General features: G+C 35.3%; 5 protein-coding genes across 6 annotated transcripts; 4 read left to right on the forward strand and 1 right to left on the reverse strand.

The window, feature by feature from the left end:
* Window positions 1–904: 904 nt before the first annotated feature.
* Window positions 905–2,575, forward strand: LOC120339673 (dnaJ homolog subfamily B member 1-like). The gene is made up of 3 exons (XM_039407838.2): window positions 905–1,665; window positions 1,862–2,014; window positions 2,215–2,575. Exons 1-3 carry the CDS (start codon window positions 988–990, stop codon window positions 2,440–2,442), a joined length of 1,059 nt encoding a protein of 352 aa, XP_039263772.2. The 5' UTR covers window positions 905–987; the 3' UTR covers window positions 2,443–2,575.
* Window positions 2,576–2,722: 147 nt separating this feature from the next.
* Window positions 2,723–6,858, forward strand: LOC120339674 (uncharacterized). The gene is made up of 3 exons (XM_039407841.2): window positions 2,723–4,045; window positions 4,734–4,875; window positions 5,109–6,858. The coding sequence occupies exons 1-3, from the start codon at window positions 3,833–3,835 to the stop codon at window positions 5,279–5,281; spliced, it is 528 nt and encodes a 175-aa protein (XP_039263775.1). The 5' UTR covers window positions 2,723–3,832; the 3' UTR covers window positions 5,282–6,858.
* A 129-nt stretch (window positions 6,859–6,987) lies between these two features.
* On the forward strand, window positions 6,988–8,740 carry LOC120339532 (uncharacterized). 2 transcript variants are annotated; one of them, XM_039407682.2, is made up of 6 exons: window positions 6,988–7,043; window positions 7,358–7,449; window positions 7,527–7,682; window positions 7,760–7,912; window positions 7,982–8,096; window positions 8,513–8,740. In XM_039407682.2, the coding sequence occupies exons 2-6, from the start codon at window positions 7,377–7,379 to the stop codon at window positions 8,646–8,648; spliced, it is 633 nt and encodes a 210-aa protein (XP_039263616.2). In that variant the 5' UTR covers window positions 6,988–7,043; window positions 7,358–7,376; the 3' UTR covers window positions 8,649–8,740. The 2 variants fall into 2 exon arrangements, with proteins under 2 accessions (XP_039263616.2, XP_039263614.2); XM_039407680.2 differs by lacking the exon at window positions 6,988–7,043 and adding an exon at window positions 7,204–7,235.
* A 433-nt stretch (window positions 8,741–9,173) lies between these two features.
* LOC120339531 (claudin-15-like) lies at window positions 9,174–11,375 on the forward strand. The gene is made up of 6 exons (XM_039407679.2): window positions 9,174–9,472; window positions 9,688–9,787; window positions 10,042–10,206; window positions 10,429–10,600; window positions 10,856–10,947; window positions 11,026–11,375. The coding sequence occupies exons 1-6, from the start codon at window positions 9,338–9,340 to the stop codon at window positions 11,124–11,126; spliced, it is 765 nt and encodes a 254-aa protein (XP_039263613.2). The 5' UTR covers window positions 9,174–9,337; the 3' UTR covers window positions 11,127–11,375.
* A 218-nt stretch (window positions 11,376–11,593) lies between these two features.
* Window positions 11,594–17,843, reverse strand: LOC120339530 (uncharacterized). Its single transcript, XM_039407678.2, has 4 exons — window positions 16,536–17,843; window positions 15,650–16,105; window positions 14,178–14,456; window positions 11,594–13,044 (listed from the first exon to the last, which is right to left on the reverse strand). The coding sequence occupies exons 1-4, from the start codon at window positions 17,810–17,812 to the stop codon at window positions 12,477–12,479; spliced, it is 2,580 nt and encodes an 859-aa protein (XP_039263612.2). The 5' UTR covers window positions 17,813–17,843; the 3' UTR covers window positions 11,594–12,476.
* Window positions 17,844–19,177: the final 1,334 nt, after the last annotated feature.

The following is a 19,177-nucleotide window of genomic DNA, read 5'->3' on the forward strand; positions in this document are numbered from 1 at the left end:
ATTATAATTAGACAAATGGCAACATAACGCAGAAAAGTTGATGCCAATGGTTCAATGGCGCTTAAAAATATTCGAATGAAATAAATCTATATTCTATTCGAGAGATGTATCACTGCTTGATTTTTATTATAAGAAGTATCAACCGTTCGGTTTTCAACTTTCTAAAAATATGTGCGGCCCGTCAATGACTTGCAACCCTTAAATTTGGCCGCGAGCGACAAAAGGTTGCCGAACCTGTGCTACAACGTGCCGCCCGGAGCGGTCTCTTCCAGGCCAGCCATACTTTAGGTATACAAAAATTATATTCTACACAATTTTCCAAGAATAATATTTTTCTATCATCTTCTCTTTCACTATGTAAATGTAGTACACGTCGAACTTTAAATTTATTCAGAAGTTGAGGCCCCTTTACGTAGAACTATTTCACGATTATCAGTTTAATGAAAAATCATTTATATATTTAAATGCAATCGACATAAAAACGTATTATTTTTGTTACTCATCTGTACAAGCTGTATATCAAACTTTGTGTTCAGTAAATTTATATTCAGAATTTTCCAGCACACTATCATCAGAGTAAACACTAAACATTATATTTTTTGACGCCCATATTCAATATTCAATTGTGCTAATAAAAAATATGAGTCACGGATCCCGAACTCTCGTGGGCCGTTACATTTGAGTAATGTGGCCAAGGCTTATGCCGACGCTTTGGCTAATGATATTTCTAGAACGTGATGACGTTCGGTTATGAATGAACCGGCAGCTGTTGTCGATCGACGTCATAAAACGAGAGAAGTGGCGTCTAAGCGAGAATGACCCGGAATTGCTGTGAAAATAGGAGAGAATTCGAGAATTTTCTATTTCTTTATTATACAAAACACGCGAGCCCCATGCTTCTCATTTCAGAAAGAGTGTCGACTAGTTTGGCTGTAGTTATTGTACGTATTTAAAGTACAATTCGTATAAATCTTACCTGATCTGTCAATGAGCAACATGAAGACTAAAGGACCAAAAGACTTTTATGCTACTCTCGGAGTTTCAAAAACCGCCACAGAAGATGAAATAAAGAAAGCATATAGAAAATTAGCTCTCAAATACCACCCGGACAAAAATAAATCCCCAGGCGCTGAGGAAAAATTCAAGAAAGTTGCTGAAGCTTATGAGGTATTGAGCGATTCCAAAAAGAGGGAAACGTACGATCGTCATGGGGAACAAGGACTAAATGGTGGAATGGGTGGCGGAAGTGGAGGCGACGGATTTACTTACACTTATTCAAACGTCGACCCAAGAGCAACATTTGAGGCATTTTTCGGAAGCTCGAATCCCTTTGCAAACTTTGGAAAAGGCGGCGGTGGATTTTCAGATATTTTTATGGAAGGCGAAGACATCGGCGGGCACTTTGGACCTGGGTTTGGAAGTAGATTTGGCGGTGGTGGAAATACTCAGGTTTTCACAAATATGGGGCACGGAGGACAGTCTTCATTTAATCGTCCAAAACCACAAGACCCACCGATCATGCGTGATCTAAAAGTATCTCTTGAAGACATATTGAAAGGGTGCACAAAGAAAATAAAAATAACGAGGAAAAGACTCAATCCAGACGGTGCTTCGACGAGACTAGACGAGAAACTTCTCACAATAGACATTAAAAAAGGATGGAAGGTTCGTACTTTTCAAAAAATTAAAACTAAATCAGGCCTTTATTTCAATATTTTGCACCAAAAAGCTAATCATGTGTGTAAAGCATTTTCAATTATAAGCTATTGGAAAAACTATTTTCAAGCGCTCAATTTGTATATGTCGTGCACTACCCTTAAATACGAAATGATTTTATCATAACTGTTTTTATTTATTACAGGAAGGGACAAAAATAACGTTCCCGAAAGAAGGCGACGAGCGACCTGGTGCTGTTGCATCCGATATTGTTTTTACATTGAAAGATTTACCTCATTCTACTTTCACCAGAGAAGGAAGCAACATTATTTACCACAAAGCGATAACTTTAAAAGAAGTAAGTGTACATAATTGTAAATATCAACACTTTGGTAAAACTATCAAAATATTGAGCCAACTTTTCGTCAAATTCGCTGCGTTGAATATAATCGACCTTTCAACATTCGTTTACAGAACATTAATGCGAATTTTTGTTGGCTAATTCATATAATTATTTGTTTTCAAGTTTTATTGACCTTATTTTTTACTCCTTTTCAGGCATTGACTGGAACAACATTGCGAATACCAACACTGGAAGGCCGATATGTCACGCTTAACTGCCATGACGTCGTCAAGCCAGATACAGTTAAAATCATCCCAGATGAGGGTCTACCGATACCAAAACAACCACACAAGCGTGGTAACTTAATCGTGAAATATCTTATAAAATTTCCGGACTATTTGAATTCAAGACAGAAAACGACTTTGAAAGACGTTTTACCGTAATTCAGTGTTCTCTTCATTTTACTTTTTATTATATTTTCTACGCACTTTTTTATCTTATTTCTTTGTAATCAGAATTATTTTGAAGTCTATCTGTTTCGTTTTCTTTCTTGAATAAAATGCTTTGAAAAGTTGATTCGTACCTGTCGCTTTGAGTTTCGGGAACATATTATTGTGCGAGGAGAAGTGCAATCCCGTCCGAGACATGAATAACGAAATTACTACGCCTATCGAGAGTCTACTTGCTGAAATCTTCAACGTTTTTCAGATTAGTGAATTTATACTGTCAGTAAGCGTACGAGCCTACAAAATGTGCTTTTGGTGCATACCCTCCAACCAAAAGCGAATGAAGATGCTTAGTGTTTTAACCGACCCAGAACAAATGCGTTAGTGTTTGTGATATTATATTACGGTTTCACTGCTGATCGCCAGGTGGTATGAATTCGATACCGAGACTTTGCGTATTGAGTGCGTATATACTTTTTTACAATAGTGCCACATGATAATCGCTCTTGGATAGTACATCCCAGTAGGTAAATTTTTTTATTATTTGTGTTTACCTTATCATGCGATTTGCACTTGAACAGCTGAGCGGTTGGGTAATTTCAATTACCTTCCTTTCTGCTTGATTGGTCGTCATAGGCATTTCATTTGAATGTTTTGAAAATCACAAGGGCGTCCACACATTGAAATAAAACGGAACAATCTATTAGAATCTGTAAGTAATTAAATTAATATATATACTTCACGTAATGCTGAAATGCTCTCATAGGAAATTGTATCTCCACGCAAACATTGAAAAGATTATAAGCCTTTTAATTACATATGAATTTGTTGCATCATATTTGGAGCATTAGCTATGTGTTACTACAAAATTTGTAGCAGTGTGTACATTTATAGCTACAGACCATGAAATGAGAGAGATAAAGGGTATACCATTTTCTTTCATGTGTATATTTTGATGTGTTACGATTTTGTGATGTGGCAGTAGTAATAGTTTGGAATAGGGGTTGTTATATGATGCCGCTATCTGTATGACCATAAAGGAATATTGGTTGCAATGGATTACTGATTACGTACAGATTAAACAGGCCATGTGCAAGCGTTATATGAGCGGATAAATAATTTGTTTGTCTTTGCATTCTTGATCATTTCTAATCGTGATCAACTTGAAAGTTGAATTTTCCCACTACTTCTAGTTTTGATTTCTACTTTCGTCAAATAAATGTAACCTTCATCTTATTCTTATATAGAATTTAGCTGAATCTATGTGTAGTCTTTATGGAAGATTGAGATATGATTTCGTGGACTTCGTGTGTTCACAGAATCTTTTTGGCTGGATAACCATCTCTATTGCGTGATAATTGTTAGAAAGAAACTGTAACGCCTCAGCATGGCTTATCATAACGAATTATCTTCAAAAGTCAGAAGTTTTTCGAATTCATACACACTCGAGACAACGGTAGAAAATACCATAGATTCTCAACCTATGTCATCGGATTATACACTTGAGCCTACGAATGATAACAGGCAGACAGAGGACTACGGCACTTTATTCCATCACGAAGCTGAAAATATTTTTCACAATACGAACGCGTGGAAAAATGTATGCAATGTATATTGATTTAAATTATTTTTGATAATAGTTTCCATTTGTTAAATTCCCAAGAAGTCGTTTGGTAATTAAGATTGAAAAGATAATAACTTCTTATATATATAATAAACTTTACTTCGCTAGCTATTCAGTTATTTGAACTCATAAAGTATAATCAAACTTTACGGGTTTGAGGCTCACAGTAACAAGGGCGTTAATTTTATATAACATTTCAAATGAAACGTACAATTATTTGTTGTTTAGAGTTATTGGTAATGTTACAATACATTAAAATTTATTAAAACTTTGGACCTCCTGAAGTATGCGCACCAAGATGGCGCACAACCTGAACTCAGGTTGTGTACCAGTTTAGGGTTCAGGTTATGCGACATCTTGGCGCGCATACTTCAGGAGCACCAAAACTTTTTAGACTTCTAACTTTGTAAATATTTTGTATTTTCGCGTATCGGAAACAATTCGCTTGCAATTGTCAATGATGTTGTCAGGTATGGCGTCACTAAACTTGCCTATTCAAAAGTTTTCCAGCACAAATAAGACTCATTTGCAAAAAACGTTGCTCTTTCTGCCTAATATGATTTCATCTGGATTTAATAAATAAAAAATTAAACCAAGAATATGTTTATACGAATCTGGTTACTTACCTTTTAATATTGATTAATGATGAATTTTGAATTTTTAGCGTTCAACTGGATCTGTTACTAACAGTAAAGCAACACACGATACTTTGACCAAAAATCATGTCTTGCCGCCACTGCCTTCAAGTCAATATTTACGGCAGCAATCGAGCGTCCCAGCCAGGAGCAATGATATTATCATTTCAAGTACGTATATTGCTTGTTAAGTTTTTAACCAGCGCGGAGATGAAACTCGGGCTTTCCCAAACTATGTCAGAATGAATACTATTGAGTTTTGAAAAGTCTAAAGGTTAAAGCATACTTGTTCATAAAATTGTATATATCCAGCCACGTGATCACCAAAATTCAGATGTGGAAAACAGAGAGGACTATTTGATGTACGGAAACATCATTTTCTAATCAAACGTTTTTATTTTAAGAAAAACAGCAATATTCAATCGTCGGACTATTTGTTATTATTGCATTAATTGCATGTGGAGGATTGGGATTGTCCGTCTACAGAGGATGCTTTGATATTTTCCCATTTTTAGGTGCTATCACGATTATTGCATTTTTTTCCATTATTGTAATGATTAGTTGTGCTCTTAAATAATTATTTCAATGAATTTAGTCATTCCAAGTTAATATTTTTAATATATATGTTTGCGGCATTTTGAATCGAACTAAATGCTAATAAAATATTGCAATAATATTTATTATATTCAATACGATTACCGGAGTGATATATATCGTAAAACAATCAAGCAAGTAAGGTAATGGTATAATCTAAATTTCCGTGTTCGAGTGTTATTATGATCAGCCTCAAATATAGTGCATAAAAAGGTATTCATAAAAACAAATTTTTTCAAGTGAGCCATCATAATCACATTTTATTGCATGGAAAACAATTTTACGTGCATAAAAATATGTGTATCAAAAATATGTTTTGTACATTTAAGAACCAGCTCTTGCTTTATCTCGGTGCACAATCGTTTGTTAGTCTATATATTTATATATATACATGTATTTTAATGATAAACACAGTATTTCTGGTTTATTCTATTGGTGTAAATACTTTTTATAAAATATTGCTAAAACTTAACTTTTCATGATTTCGGAGGAAAGGTGGTGTAAAATATGTATTGTAAGATTTGGTAAAAAATATGAGAATCTGCAAGTGCCTTTCATTTGTTTTACAACAAGCATTGCATGCTTGAGTAGATTGCCTGACAGTCTATATATATATATTGCAAATGGGAAAGCACATGAACTATGCATAACAATGCAACTCCATTACAGTATATTCTATGGATGGTGGCATGTGGAATTTATATTCAAATCTCGGTTTATTATATATTTATATGTATAGCAGTGGCACTTCATAACTAAAGCTACAGTGCAACTGACGAAAAACCCGATTGGTATTGAATGTATTTCCTTTGGTGTTTATTGTGATCATGTTTTTGGAATCTCAAAATATCTAGAATTGTGCTTGGGGAGCGTTTTTGGCCCGTCTATTCACCGTCTTAAATTCTAGAGAATAAATGATCAAATCACACTCCGTAGGATCCGCCAGGCAGGATAGATGGTGTACACTGTGATGATGATATTTCTACTTCTGGAAGGGTTTGCTCCTTGCTTCAAAATTAGCAAAGATGAAATTATTCGGCATTGAGTAAATAAAAAATAAATTTATATTAATGGGGAAGCATTAATGAAGAAGGTTTACATGTGAATACTGTTTTAAAATCAATAATTAATATTAATGTGTCCCATGCAATTATTATATTCATCACAGCTTACTAGAACTTAATATTTTCGAATTTCGCATTCGAATCCGGAGCTTTGCCAGTACAGTCAAACTTTAGACAGAGACGATACTTCTCCATGTTTTAGGAAGGTGCCTACAGTCAAACTAGTCTTTGCGATAATTAAAATTAGCTTTCGGGAGTACATCTTATTTATTTGTACATATATGTATCGCGAAGCTGTAATTTAATATGTATATATTCAGGATTTTGTATTACAATATTTACCAATACATCGACATTTCGGAACCAGTTGTTGGACAACGTAAACAACCGTATAAATGCTTTGTATCACAACAAATTGATTTCGAGATTTAGGAAATAATATTTATATTGTTTAATTTCAATCCGATTAATTTTACATTTAAACTAATTTGTCACATAAACACTCCACGACATATTCACGATGCTTCACGTAATAAAACAATGGCAAGGGATTATAGTTTTCCCTACTTTCGATTTAATGCCTAGGGGTGAAATATGAGTGGCAACAATATAATCTCCATTATCGACTCATTTGATGACAACGAAATCAGAGATGAGAGGCTGTACGTGTTAGAGCCCGTGGTGAGCTTTCTGTTGTGGTAATTGAAGCATGTGATCACAGATTATAGGAGCCGAGCTATATTTTGGCTCAAGAGTGATCTACATATATAGTTTTATTTTTTGGATTCCTTTTCAAATACTTGAAATTGAAAATAATGACGAATGTTATTTTTTTTCCATTAGCATACTGCAAAATATGTCCAAAGTATCCAGGTGGCGGTATTTTAATATGTTAAATATAAATATAGTTCACAAGCAAAGTACAAAACCTAACATGGTAAGGTAATATTATGAGATCGATGTTGTGTATAACAATTTGATTTTTATTTCTGAAGGGTCTCTAATATAACCATCATGAAAGCCAGCTATACCGCAGCTATAATTTTCTGTTGTTACGTTAGATACTGTGCCGCATATTTATCGTCAGGTAAGATTACATTCAAAATAAAATGAAAGAAACAGGATTTATTCATATAAAGTAATTTTGTAAAATTTCGCTTTCAGAATGTTCAGACTACCAATGCGCAATGCGGCGAGATCAGAGAAGAGATTGTTCACCAAAGGAAAACAAGAGAGACAACTGCTTAGCTCTTGGTTGTTGTTTTGATAACTCAGTTTACGACACGATATGGTGCTTTTATCCGTTGAGTCTCCCACAGGGTTAGTTTACATTCATCTCTATAAAATCCTTAGTTTTGTTTCTTCTTCCATCACCTTGTATATATATATATCTTTAGGCAGGTGTCCTCATCCAGAATGCCAAGTACTACCAGAAGATCGTATGCCGTGTTTTGCTTCACATATTTATGTGTCAAGAAGCATGTGTTCCGGTAACGGTTGTTGCTATGATGAAGATTCGTATGGTGCGCCAAAGTGTTTCATGCGAAAAGGTTTGTTTACGTTACATTATGAACTTATTCTCTACGACTACGTTAACCAATAACTAATATTTTCTACAGTCAGAGTCATCGCATTCACCGGTTTCAGCGTAGGACTGAATAGCGTTTCTCAGCAAAACTGCGATCGTGTGGATCCGTTTCAACGAAAGAGGTGTGGAGGAGTCAGAACAACTCAGTAAGTTACTATTTCTTTTTGCAGAAGTAGTATGGATATAAGGTATAAACGAATTTTGTTTCGTTGTTGCCGGCTTGTCCAGAAACAAGCAGGCATAATACATGAAAGACGATTAAAAACCAATTTACGGTATTTTGTATTGAATATTGTCTCACCAAGAGTGTAATAAGTACTAACAGTTATTTTATTAGAAACCCCTGGGACTGACTGATTAAAAACTTGAGAAATGATTTGGCCCGAATAAGCACATTATAATAATATCGATGCGTGTCGAGCGAAGCCGGTCTGCGATACCGATGCCCTTTATTACAAATTGAGTATTCATTGCTTTCAGCCACGATAGTAACCTTTGTCTACGCGATATATTATAACACCGTGACAGAAACTCTAATGTCAAACTATTACTAATATTGCAGAGAGCAGTGCACACGATTCAGATGCTGTTGGGTTGAAATTTGGCTTGCTGGACCTCGGTGTTTTTCGCCACAGCCATCAGCAACAGTGCGACGTTGGATGCAGCCTTCCACAACAAGACGTCGTTTCTTGTTTTAATTGATTCTTATCGTTTTTTCATTTAATTTTATTATTTGTTTCAATATTTTTATTGCACCATTATGAAAATAAATTTCACGGTAATGTTTGAAGTCGTAAATTGATTTATTTTTCATAGACAATTCGCGAGTTGTCACAGTCTAAAGTTATAATGATCGATACGCGTTTACTTTATATGCTCAATATAATATCATTTGTGCTAGGATTAACAGGGATGTAACAATCCGATTCAATGATTGCTGAAAACTTGGTAATACGTTATATTATGGAGCTTACCTCAATCCAGCTATAGAGCAGGCCTCTCTTGTCGGCAAGCAATAACTTGTACGCATTGCCATCAATTTGTAATTATCCACTGCTATTTGGCTAACATACCATTCCTAGCTTGAAATTTTATTATCCGTTACCCTGAAATTGGTAATAGTCACGTTGACCAGGCGCGAAACTGGCTTCGAATTACAAACTGTCTTGCTGTCTTTTTCGCGCTGACTCAGCGATTATGAATATGATTTACAACTATCACACGTTCGGTAATTGAGGAGGTGATTGGCGTCATTGACAACAGTATGTCAAGTTCATAAAATATCGGAAAGAATTACGAACGGTTTCGAAGACTTCATTTGACACAAGGAATTCATTCATTTGAAATTTGAGCGAGAGTAAGGATTCAGCTTTAAATATTCACGACCATGACGCAGTTTACAGACTTTGGTCCTGGCAGCAGTTTGATTATTTTAGCATTTTTGACCGGTTTGTCCAGTCTGATTTGTTTTATTTACGTAACACTGACCCCGTGTTGGTATGTTCTATACGCCGAAGCTTCAGTAAGTATTTCCTTCAGTAGTTCCTAAAGATAACTAAAGATAAAAAATGAAGCTCAGTCGAGATTTGTTCGCTTCCGAGTAGGATTTTATGATCTCGACAGGGAAATTATTTATAAAGATATGAGGTAACGGTAAAAATATGGGGCAATAAATAAGAAATCGACGAAACTTTGTTATTCTTTATAGGGTGAACCTGTTTTTCATTTTTATTTTAGATATCTCCATATGAAAATTGTTATGGATTGTGGACGTTTTGTAGTTCAACCGGACTTTGTGGAAAATGGCTTTCGGGTTCGCTTCTTGGACCCCACGGCGGTAATGAATCAGAAATAGAAAATTAAATTAAAAAAAAAGAATTGCAAGTTTTTATAATTTCGATGGCTTATGCAATAATATTACTGAATTGTGGATTATTTATGATTGTTTTAAAAGTTTTCCGATAGCAAACCATCAACTGTATCGAATCAGGGTGTTCAAATATGATATTTTCTGATTGGAGCAATTCTACTGGCATAAAAGTTAGCATAAAGTTTTCTTCCAAATGACATTAAACCCATTTTGCTGCCTAGCTCAGAGAAATGTATGCAGAGGACTGATGATTGGATCTTGTTTGTTGAGTGGTGCGTCATTGTTCTTGCATTGCTTGGCAATGAAGTGCGTTTTGCTGATGAATCTGGATGTAGAAAAAAAGGCTAAATTTGCCAGAATTTCTGCTACACTCTGGCTTCTATCAGGTTTGTAGACAAATTTTATAGATTAAAATGTTTATTTAGCATCTTCAGCATTGACATTTTTTGAAGAACAAGCTATTGACCGACCGACGTCAGATAAAACCTACATATATATTGCCCAACCGATATTTTTAACACAGTATTTTATTTAATATTCTAATATTTATTATTCTACTTATAATTACACTCTCTATGTAAAATTAGAATTAAATAATTCTTTGGTAGGCACATGCTGCCTTGCCGCAGTGACTTGGTATGCAATCGATGTGTTGAATGCTGTATGGAAAAACGAAATGCAATCAGAATTTTCCGTCGGGATTTTCACCGGTTGGGGAGCCTCAGTGATGGCGTACATTACTACCGCACTTTTGTTCGCAGGCTCATCGATGGAAAAACGGTACATTTTTCGTTTTCGATAATGAAATTATCAATATGTTAGGTAACACACAAACAAATATTAGCAGGTCCAAATAAAATAATAGCTCGTGTAAAAATTTTATGTGATATAAAAATGCATTAAACAGTGTTTGTTCTCTATAGGCAAACGGAAATTACGTTTCACAAGACATTTTGGTCTTCAAACATTTTAGGGCGATTGCTTTTCGAAAATTCTTTTAAAATCTGAGCGTATAATTTGTTATTTTCATTTTAGTGATGTGGCTATTGTAGAATTCAACAACAGTGCAGATCGACAAAACACGAATTCCGGCAATTCAGGCAGAAATGAATTCAGTGGCACTAGAAGTGAGTTCCACATCCATTTCACGTTTTTTATGTGTATATATTGACGTAATCATATTAACGAATTTCAATTGTTTTCAGATTCGACAAGACCTGCTGACAGTGATGAATTTGTGACTGAAGTGTCTTTTATTGACAGAAATTTTCATACAATGCCTGATAGAAGAGTTACTTATATGTAAAAATATCCATACGTCCTCACTGATCATGCTTCTATATTTTGTATTGGTTCCTTGGACAAAGCCAGCTATTTTAATATCTCGTATATTCCTTTTTTTTTTTCATTGCAAACATTTTCAGTCTGTTTCAGTATATTTGAATGAATGTTTGTTGACATATTACTTGCTCAGTATTGGTGCAGTATTTTAATGATATAACTCAAGCAGAGATAAAACCATCATTTAATGCATTAAAAGCGTGCTATAAATGGCTATGGAGAGTATTGTTTTGCAAAAACCATTACCAGTTTTTCAATGCTGGAAAAATGCAGACATAACCCAGGAAATGTATTGACTTTATCGGGCTAAATAGGAGACTAAGGGCAAAAGCTTTTCTTACTCCAATAGCCAATGCTCTCGCTTGCAGAGTTGTGTTTGCACATATTCCAACTGGGTCATAAATCTGTAATCCTGATACAAAAACACAAAAAGACGATATCGCACTTTATTGTTGACGCTAACATAGAAATATACAACTTTTACTATATCTACAATTCTTGGTCGCAATTTCGCCACATTGTCACATTACGAGGTATCAAGCATTATATTACATAGATTTTTATATAAAAAGCACCAATTTCAAATTAATCTGATATCGTACAAAAACAAGAGAGCAATGCTCAAATGTGAGATGTGATCACGGAACCACGGCACGCAATCTTTAATCTTTATGACGCCATCATGCAAAACTTCGAAGTAAAAAACGAATCTCATAGAACCAACAGATATTTGTGAAATAAATAAAAGCAATGCCCTTCTAGCGACAGCACTGGAAATTTTAAAGCAATTGTTCCTGCCGTAGAAGAGAAAATCATTTTTTTTACAACAAAAACACAATTATAAAACTATCCATTGGGCCATTTCGTGTCCGATAAAAGGCAATCTCCTTTTCATATGGCTTTCAACTTAGCATGGCTATGGGTTTGTACAACGGCTATATGCAGTGGGTGTGCATCGATATTTAAGCTGAATTCAGGTAGATTATGTATTTAATTATGACTACTTTGAATAAGGTATTCACGGTATGGACCAAATCGTCTAAACAACTACCATAGGACAAACACCAGTACTTTGTTTTTGACAAGACAAAAGTTCCGTGGATATGCAGTCCACACCAGTAGTCTGGTAGTCGGCGAGGTAGGCTATTGCGGAATGTTTGAAATGATAAACATATATCTTGAAATACTCACTCCGGTTTGGTTGACATCTGAATTACAATTGACTTGATCTTCAAATCTCTGACCTCCATTGCCTGCCACCATACTATCCCGTTCGGACCGTTTCGCACGAGCATACGTTCACGCGATTAATTTATCATCTTTCCGCAATATCAGCATGTTCTTGTATCGTGTCAACAGTGACAGTAGGAATGATTAACTTTGTGCATTGTACTGATTCTGGTGCAGACTCACTTCTTGTGATTGGATTTTTCAAAATGCCTGTTGGTTTTTTAGCTTCTGTACCAGTAGAAATACTTCGAGATACTGCTGGCCGTTGTCCTAATACGTCAGAGCTTCCTTTTCTAGAGGGACAAGGAGAATTAGACGCGAGCGACCACATCATAGTACTTCGTCTGTAATCACCACCTTGATAGCTAGAAGCCGTGCTACTAGTCTTTGATACTGGGAGTTTATCGTGTGAATTTGATCCGCTAGATGACCCCATTGCACTTCTCCGCTTCCATTGAGACATTGACAAACTTTGACGTAATTTCCGGTCAATTTTTTCTTTTTTACACAGAAATATTGCCCACATCGCTCGTCGAAAGTGACGATTTCGTATACTGTATATAATACAGTTCCAAAATGAGTTTGAAAGCAGAATACGCGAAGCAACATATAAAGTTGACGCCAACCGAACTGATGTTTTGGGAGAATTGTTACTGAAAAAATATAAAAATATCGGGTGTTACATATTCAACTGGCAAGTACTGTGTTGGACAGTAATAAAAGAACATTTCTTGCACTTGAATAGCCATTGATGGTCAGTACACAAGTTGTGTAGCTGGTATGAAACGTTTTTAATTTTATTACAAAACCAAATTTTACAAAACTACAATTAATCAAAACGCTGATGTATCACTTCACTTGACGGCATCGATGTATCCAAATAGCCGAAGGCCGAGCATTTGGTAAATAAATCAGATAATATTTTAAGCCGCGACGAAACAGCGCATAAGCCTTCGTTAAGAAGTTGAAATTAATCATTATCACCCATAAACATTGACAGGCAACCATTACCGTAGGTTGTTTGATACCGAAGAATACATGGCCGCAATAATAATTCTCCGAAAACAGTATATTTCTTAAAACGATTGAAATTTTTGGAGAAAATTGTCCGTTGTCAAATTGTACGGTACTGCATGACATTGTGTACCGTACAGTGGAATTAAGCTTAACGCAACATCCTCATGACGCCGCAATCATTTTGCAATGTAAACATTATAAAAACGTCATAGAGCATAAGTTTGTTGAAAAAAATTCTTAAGATTTATAATGCCAAGTAATTGCAAAAAGATGCTCTTACTACGAAGCATGAAATAATACGTTACAAAGTCATTAAATCTTATTATTGCACTTTTTAGCATCCTACTTCAACGTTTAAACCTGTAATTTATCAATTACTTCTTGCGACATGTTGCAAAATAATAAAGTAAATCAAAATTAACTGTTCCTTCTTAGCTGCAATCTAGTCCCGAGAGTTTCTATTTACCGCGCGTAGACGTGTGATAAGTGACGTAATTAGTGTGATTATTGGACACGAAATGGACCTATGGATCGTTTTGTTGATATGTTGTTGCTGTGAAAATAATCGTTTTTCTCTTCAACTAGCCTACGGCACTAATTGTTTTGAAATTTCAGTGGTTAAAGCATGTTGTTGTGGCTATTTATTTATCTGTCGGCTCGTTTTTCACTTCGAAGTTTTGTGTGATGACGTTTGTTGTGGGTGTCCATATGTTTAAGCATTGCTCGAATATCATCAATTCAATATCAATATTCATCAATTTTTGCTTACCCAGATGCGACGGCATTGGCAATCATCGTTGCTATGTTTGGCATTAACGCCAAGGTGAAAGCTCCAATCATTATGGATAGAGTTCGAGCAAGTCTTCTTTCTACACTCGCAGCTGAATTAGGAATACTGGATTGTCTCGAAAATGGCTTTTTTTGAAATGCTGAAGAAATGTTCCTCCTGCCTCTACTTCGCTTCATGCGTTCAATGATTCCGTCTCCTACAGTTCCACTCGTACGTTTTTCGTTTTTATGGTAACCAACGCTAGATGTTGACACGTTCCTGAAATATATGAATAAAATTTAATAATATGTTCCTACTAATGTTAGATGCTGGATGAACAAGTACAGCAACTTTGTTCACGGGCGCAATTTGGTGATTTCCAAACAGGGCCATAACAGAAAACATATATCTGAGAACAGAAGTTTTTAAAACTCGTTTCAAACCCAGCCTTTACCAATTCAAAAAGATGAAAAGATGGGGAAGGAGTAAGCGCGAAAAAGAGACAATGTCCTTCAGCCTCAGCGTCTCATGTGTCCGCTTCTATGATTTTCTTGGCCATATCGTATCGGTACCGATAAGTGACCTTCGTCCCTATATGTATATTTGAGCAGTGCTCTCTTATTTTGCTTTTACATTATTCATTTAAATAATATTCAAAGTAAAGCAATTTGAGCTGAACAATGAAACGGATATATCCAGCAGGTAACAGAAATTGAATTGAAATCCGGTGTTTTGTAAGTATCCAGTTTTTTGAATCTTGTTAATGCTAAACTTCCCATAGCCACAGCAATAAAGCAAACTATAAATTTATATCGGGAAGTCATATTATTTCTACCTAATAATGAAACAAATTTGGATGACGACAATTGAATGAAGAAAGTTTCAGAAAACTATAATGCGCTCGCGCGTAAGAAGACTGTCTGTTTGGCATTTGCATTGAGAATTGACGTTATTCAGTTTCTCTGGAACCAGCACGTAATATCACAACAATTCAGCTTACTACTCGGAGTAATAAACATTTGCTAATTGTCTTCTAGAAATTATTACTTGTTTGGGTGAAATCTTAGCGTAAATTTGAATATTTCAAATCATGTAAAAAAGGCGAAGCGGAGTCAGTACTGTGTACGAAACTGACTAATAAGGAGATTTGCAATTCTGAATGAAATTTTGTCTCTGAGACCGGTTTCTATTTCTATGTTTTTCAGGATGTCTGACATTTAAATACTGATTGGAGGACCTCGAAGCAGACCACATGCAATTACGAGCTCGTCAGGTCTGCCATGACGAGGCGCATTGCATGTTATAAGAATCAGAAGCGGGTTCTCAAGAATTTAAGAACAATAAACGAGTGAGTCAGTGGGCGTGTGTACGTCTACGTGATATATGCTACAGAGCGATATTATTTTACAAAATATTTTTAAATAATTCTAAGCTTGTTTTCAAGAAATAATTAAGAATAAATAAATCCTTACCTCGTCACAGTTCTTTTTTCAGTTTGCGAAGTCTCAATTTCCATATTACAATCCGTAATTGTTGTAACAGGCGAGTCTGTTGCTTTTTCATTTGTGCTGTCAATTTCGTTTTCTATATGAGAGTTTGAACTTGAACTTTGTCTCTTTTTCAATGAATGTTGGGGGCTGGCAGAATTCTCTATAACAGATGTAGCCCTGATGCTTCGTCTCTTTTCCCCATCAGCGCAAACTTGCCTCAACATAGCTCCATTCAAAAACCATACCGCCAATAGTGGGACGAGTAATGCTATGGCGTATACAATGGAGGATGTGATCCCAGCAGAGAGAATGAGATTGAATGCTGATACACTGTATGGTTCGTTCGTAAAGAAAGGATATACTGCCACAAGGATTCCGATAAACCAAATAAGAGCAAAGGCGAGTGCACAACGTTTTTTGGTCAGATAGGCGCCTTGCCTGAAAAATAAAAGTTGAAAAACGTTCATTTTAAGTATTTTATAATTATATTATTTGAACTGAGTGGTGAACTGGTCTGATTACTTGTTGTTTTTGCAATTTGCAGTGGCGTTTTGAACGTGGCATTTTTTTACTGTAAGGCTTTTTCGCTTTTGAGTGAGTAGCCTATATGCAAACTTGTTCCATACAAACACAAATGAATGGGAAATCACTCCAACGTAAGTGAATTTTATCAGTTAGGTGGTTTTTAGTTAAGCACCACATCGATCTATTGTCTTTGCTCCAATGATGTTAGGTCTTACAATTCAGACACCGCTAAAAAATTAGATGCATTTTGTACGAAGTTCGTTTGAGTTCACCTAGAGCTATCAGAAAAAAATGAACCCTAAATTATATAAAAAATATTACATAGCAAACAAGGTTGCATTACCTGTACTGAAAAGGCTTTGTTATTGCCAGATATCTGTCAATGCTTGCAACAGCCATTGTATATATGGACACAGCGAACGATAGAACAACGAAAAAACCCACAAAGTTTATCAGAGGCCGAACCATGTAGTCGCTTAGACTAGGACGTTGTCCTGGGTAGCGGAAAGGCAAGGGGGCGATGTACATAGTATACGTTGTAAATATACATGTAGGCAAAACGAAGACTCCGACGACGATATCTGCCAATGCAAGTGATATTTTAAAGTATCCTGGAATGTTTCGCATGATTTTTGTACGGGCAGCAACGCCTAACACCAAGCTGTTTGCAAGGATTATCAAAACAGCGAGAATAGCATCAAAAACAATGCTGAATATTACCATCGGTCTGCAATATTTCGGCATACAGTTGTAAACCGTCATAGGTTCCTCCAAATATTTTTCATAAGATATTCCGCACGTAAACGCTTCACAAAATGGAATAATCGGGAAATACCATTCAGCGAATAGAACGACAGGAACGGTGACATTGTCTTTTTTGACACCCTCTTCAAAATATTTTTCCGAGTACGCCGATGCTTTCAGATTGAATTCAAAACTTTTTTCAGTGTTTTTATACACTTCATGTCGACTCAACGTCTCCATGTAGTCTTCGATACTTTTACATGCTTGATTTATCAATCCCAAGTCCTGACCATGGAAAAATTTGGTAACTCGTCTTTCCAGAGACGCAGCGTTGGCAGAATTTTGTAAAGATATTGAGTCTAATCCAGACCCCTCGGAACGTATGTTTATATTTTCTTTCAAAAATGGATCTACATTTCTCCAGTTTTTTATTTCTTTCGCGCATACGTTTTCATAAACAAATATATGACAAAACTTTAAATAAGCAACGTTGTAATATTCTGTAACAGCTTCTTTCTTTGTGTCACAAGCGTTTGGTAACCTTTGACCGCCATCTAAAATATCACACAATTGAAGTCGGAGGAGATAATTTAAAATTGATTCTCTTCCACGGCGAAATCTATCATTCAAACAAGTTGAATTCCAAGATGGATTTGTCGTTTTATTAGCTCTGTTTTCGTTGTTTGTCGACTGAACAATAGGCGTCGATTGCGTTCGAATTATCGTATCGTCATCTTCAATATTTGCTACAGTTGCCACATTTCTTGTTATCGCATTTTCTTGTCGGTTCTTTGCATTTATGTTTTGTATTGCAAATGAACATATTGAGTCTTCAAAAACGTATATCAAAATTACAATTTGGAATAACAGACGCATGTTAAAGAACCTGTCATAAAATCAGATTTTATTTTATTGCTAGAACACCTTTTAGTCAAAATCATCAATACGGTGCATCGACTATCCAGGAACTGTTGTTATCATACATATGTAGTAATAATATACGGGTAAGAATATTTACGAAATTAAGCATGAGTTAAACTATAAAGTACTGGTTTTCACATCCGTGATATATACAGTTGGCCATGCGGTCTGCTGCTGCCTCGCACTCTGAATTTAAATAACCATGCTAATAGAAAGAGCCTATGCTATTGTTATTTTTTGTTGTAGTTGTTTTAAAATATTGTTTTGCCTATCACTCACCATACCACAGCATCATGTTTAATAATGATTAATCAATCAGATCGATGATTGTGATCAACGTGTAATAAGTTGTAGCACGTTGTCGTAGTAATATTTCTTTTGCTTTTTACTGGACTCGTCTATTTATTTGCATAATATCGTGACTATTCTATGAATATTCTGTTTTTGTTTGGCATGCGTTGAGACGAACTCAACACCATTTAACCTCACACTGAACTGCAGCTTTTAGAACGTCGGTGGTTATTTTTGACATCACCCCAGCAAACGAGGTTTGATCATTTTGTTTAAATTCTTCTGACCCTGATTTGGGAAAGTGTTCATACAAATACAAATAATTTGAAAATGCCTAAAATATAGTAACAAAGTTTGTCTGGCGAACAACGTATTCAAATTAATTTATATTGCTCAATCCATTTGCATTAGAGGGTATTTACTGCTTCTAACAGTTTTATGAATCTAAATTGATGCTACTTCTTGTTTACGTTCTTGAAGAAAAACAATTTATGAAATATTCGAAAATGACTAATCAGAATATTTTTAATACCCATGGATGAAATAATAAAATGCATAACTGTATTTTAAAATTTGGATTCAAATTGGATTCCAGAATGAATAGTAAATAATATAAATCATCTGAAGACATTGTAAATTCATAAAAAATGTACATGATTTCTAACAGTGCACTTTCTGTTATTGGACACCAAATTCCGTCGATAGTTCAAGTCGTTTTGGGTAAATTTAAGGCTGTCAAACTAAATCTAACACTAAGCCTGTCCTTGTAGTCATAATTGATTTTTTGTATCCGTAATACACGGAAAAACATGGGGGTTATATGAATTTCGACTAAATGACGTACTACGTCTAGTGGCCAAGTTTAGTTGAAGATATCGGTTTTTAAACGTATGTATAATTTACAATGTTACGAAATGTTTGTTTGTGGTGAAATAAAAGTCAACGCCATTTAGAATGAATGGGGATTTTTTAAGTCGACGTAGAAACTACAAATAAATTTTAAATAAGTTGTTCATTATTCATTCTATT

This window comes from Styela clava, chromosome 9, assembly GCF_964204865.1.
Source record: "Styela clava chromosome 9, kaStyClav1.hap1.2, whole genome shotgun sequence".
NCBI classification, from domain to species: domain Eukaryota; kingdom Metazoa; phylum Chordata; class Ascidiacea; order Stolidobranchia; family Styelidae; genus Styela; species Styela clava.